This window comes from Oryzias melastigma, linkage group LG5, assembly GCF_002922805.2.
Source record: "Oryzias melastigma strain HK-1 linkage group LG5, ASM292280v2, whole genome shotgun sequence".
NCBI classification, from domain to species: Eukaryota; Metazoa; Chordata; class Actinopteri; order Beloniformes; family Adrianichthyidae; genus Oryzias; species Oryzias melastigma.
Window position 1 is genome coordinate 1,242,412 of NC_050516.1, and position 3,313 is coordinate 1,245,724.

Genomic DNA, 3,313 nt, shown 5'->3' on the forward strand with positions numbered 1-3,313 from the left:
TTGACTCCTTAAAATCACACAGAAGTTTTTTGACGTTTTTAGCAACAGTTTTATTTTGATTGGTTATATGGTTTCTCTTGGCGGATGTAGAATGGAAACCTACAGAAATGCACCCTGGTTTAAATGTTACCAGAGATCTGATGCAGAGATAAACCTAGAAAAGGTGAGTAATTCTGTGCTTTGAAGTGCTCCGCTGACAAAAACAAAACACTCTCTGCAAATCTGGTGTGCTCGATAAGAGTCACCATGTAAGCAGCAAACAAAGACAAGTTTGTCCTATTTGTCATTTCTGTGCTGTAGAGCAACTGAATCAATATTGTGGTGCGTGCATGCAAAAGGACAGCAGTTCAGGATGTTTTCACCTTCTTGTGACACCTCAGACCATTCTGGATTGGGGAACTCATACTGGCCCATCCTGATCCTCCTCTTCATCCCCGGAGAGATGGCCTGGCCCGTGTTGGAGTAAAACGGAGGGAACCCACACAACCTGCACAAACAGCTGTGTGGTGAGGCAGAGGCCGCCGCTGCACAGATCTTACCCACACTTCCTTTGATGCGTTCTGTCGTTCGATAGAATGCATCAAACACAAACTTCAGTACTTACAGGATGTACATGATGACACCCAGAGACCACATGTCGCACGACTTGTCGTATTTCTCCGGCCCTAAAACCTCAGGAGCTTAACAATAAATCACACACACAAAAAAAAAATCAAAATTAATGGGCAAAAATGACTGAATACATTATGAAAACTCTCCTGTTTCTGGACAGAAAAAGCAGCTCACCGACGTAGTAGGGTGTGTAACAGGGCGTCTGCAGAGGGTTGTGCAGGGTCGTCTCCTTGGCAAAACCAAAGTCTGTCAGTTTGAGGACGGCGCTTTTCTGTTTGGTGGTGTACAGCAGGTTCTCTGGCTGCACCGGGACACGGGAGAAGAGAGGATTAAACTTTACGATCAAAAACCTCATCTACAATATGTTTGATTAGAGTGCTGAGCACCTTGACATCCCTGTGTGCAATGTTGATGTTGTGGAGAAACTCAATGGCGGTGCCAATGTCCTTCATGATCCCTGATGCCTCTGGAGGAAGCAGACAAACACTCACTTTTTGGGATATTATAAAACACAAAATAAAAGAAACATTTGTCAGATTTGTTGTAGTTAACATAATGTTTGCTGCTCCATTGTTTCACTTCCTCTTACAACATCTTGCAAACTTGCAAAGTTTTAAAGTTTTGAAAAGAGCCAAGATATTTTGTCATGTTTTAAGTTGTTTTAACTTATCTTTACCTTTTCAAGCTTTTCTCAAATTAAGCACAGTTGAGAATTCGATCTAGAAATATTGAATTTATTATTAAAATGAGTCAAAATCATTTTGCTTCCTACTCTTTGCAATAGTAAAACTTGATTTAAGTCTCAGAATATTATTTTACAGTTCAATAAATGTTGACAAATTAGACTGGGATTCATCTTGGAGAGAAAAATCTAGATTTATATATTAAAAATAAGTTCTGGGTTTAGATATTATGAAGATCTATTAAGATGGACCGTATTTTATTTGAAATTTAAACAATTTTATCTCTTTTTGTGAGTATTTTTATTGTTCCATCAAGGTTTATTGGTTATTATTTATATCTGCTTTTCCTTTTCCGTATTTTACTCTTTTTAGATGTTTGAACTCTATTGTCCTCAGGGGGATTCTGAGTGTTTTATCATTTTATTTTTTTAATTGTTTACCTGTAAAGCACTTTGTGTTGTTGCTGCACGAAAGGTGCTTTACAAATAAAGTTTGTATTGAATTAGCCAACTGGTACGAAGATCGTATCCTCATTTTTTCATATTTTGTTGAGTAATTTCCAATTTTACATTCATTTTTTGTAACTTTATTCGAAATAAGCTACAGTTAAAATCTAAAAAAATACAAACCATTTGCTTAGAACTAGCAAAAATAACATATTGAGTTGCATAACGTTCGTTTTAAGTAATTCTATCAGTTAATGTTTCCTTTCTTCTTGAGGGTCTGTGGAATTTCTAGATTTTTATATCTTATTATGAGACTCCTTTACATCATTTTAGTAATTTTGAGTGATTTTCTTCTTATGATTATTGTTCTTTTTCTATTTTACAGTGTTATAAAAATGTCTTATTCCTGTTTAGTGAGTCCTTCCCTCTGGCTGTCCTCACCTTTTTCAGTGAAGGCCTGGTCCCCTCTGGCTTGGATCCGGCTGAACAGCTCTCCTCCCTCCATGCTAAAAGAAAATAAACATTTTAACCACACCACAGAACGGCAAAGACAGCTTTCACTGACGTAAAAAAAAATAAAAATAAAAAACAACAAACAGTGTAAGTTATTAAAAGAAACAAATGTGTTCATGTTAGAACTATGTGACTTTAAAGATGTATGAGGTACAAAAAAAAATACAAAGTGCCCTATAAACTCACAAACTGAGATTGGAGTGGGATTTAAGATGTTATTACAAAGATGTATTTAAGCCAAACATAAGTTTCACAATGGAGGAAAAAGTATTTGATCCATTTAGAGTTCTGGTTCACATAGACTCTCTTAATCAACCTGAATTGAAGACACCTGTTTGAACTAATCAGAAAACAGAAAAGACAGTCAGACTCATAATAACAGACAGAGGGCAATTTTAATAGATCATTTACACAGAATCAAGATTTGCTGGGATTTGCAAAGCATATTGAGTCATCATGATGCTCATGATTGTTTAATTTAGTTTTTGAGAACAGCTAAGTTACTGGGTAGAATTTAGGTCAGGACATAATAAGATGTATTGAATAACAATAGAGTAATATACATGGCCATAGACAATCGCCATAAAACGACAGAATCAGTCAGACTCCAAACTCTCCAACATGGGAAAGACTGAAGAGCTTTTAGTGGATTCAGGGGAGAAGATTATAGAACCGCATAAGACCAGACTGTAAAACCATCAGTTAGAAGCTGGGGGTTAAGGTGACAATTGTTGGTGCAATTATGCCAAAATACACGATCATCAATCCACCAATAGGTCTGGGGCTTCAAACAAGATCTCTCCTGGTGGGGTTTCAATGACTATAAGAACAGTGAGAAATCTCACTAAAACAACACGGCAGGAGTTAGTTGATGATCTCAAAGCAGGCGGATACCAAGCAACAGTCACCAAATCTTAGTGATTTAGAATTCATTTGCAAAGACGAGTCAGAAACCTGATCATCAACAACGGCACACATCTGACTTCTGTGTTTGCTAATAAAGGCTTGGCCACTAAGTCGTCCCTTTTACATGAAACTGAAAGAAGCAAACAGTAGAAG

General features: G+C 36.9%; 1 protein-coding gene across 1 annotated transcript in view; it reads right to left on the bottom strand.

Moving 5' to 3' along the window:
- Positions 1-3,313, bottom strand: part of mapkapk3 (MAPK activated protein kinase 3) — a 23,993-nt gene that overhangs the window by 10,236 nt on the left and 10,444 nt on the right. Inside the window, exons 3-7 of the mRNA XM_024269037.2 lie at positions 2,183-2,247; positions 999-1,078; positions 787-913; positions 605-680; positions 363-487 (exon numbers count right to left, since the gene is read on the bottom strand). Coding sequence (XP_024124805.1) covers positions 363-487; positions 605-680; positions 787-913; positions 999-1,078; positions 2,183-2,247 — 473 coding nt within the window. The remainder of the gene's footprint in view (positions 1-362; positions 488-604; positions 681-786; positions 914-998; positions 1,079-2,182; positions 2,248-3,313) is intronic.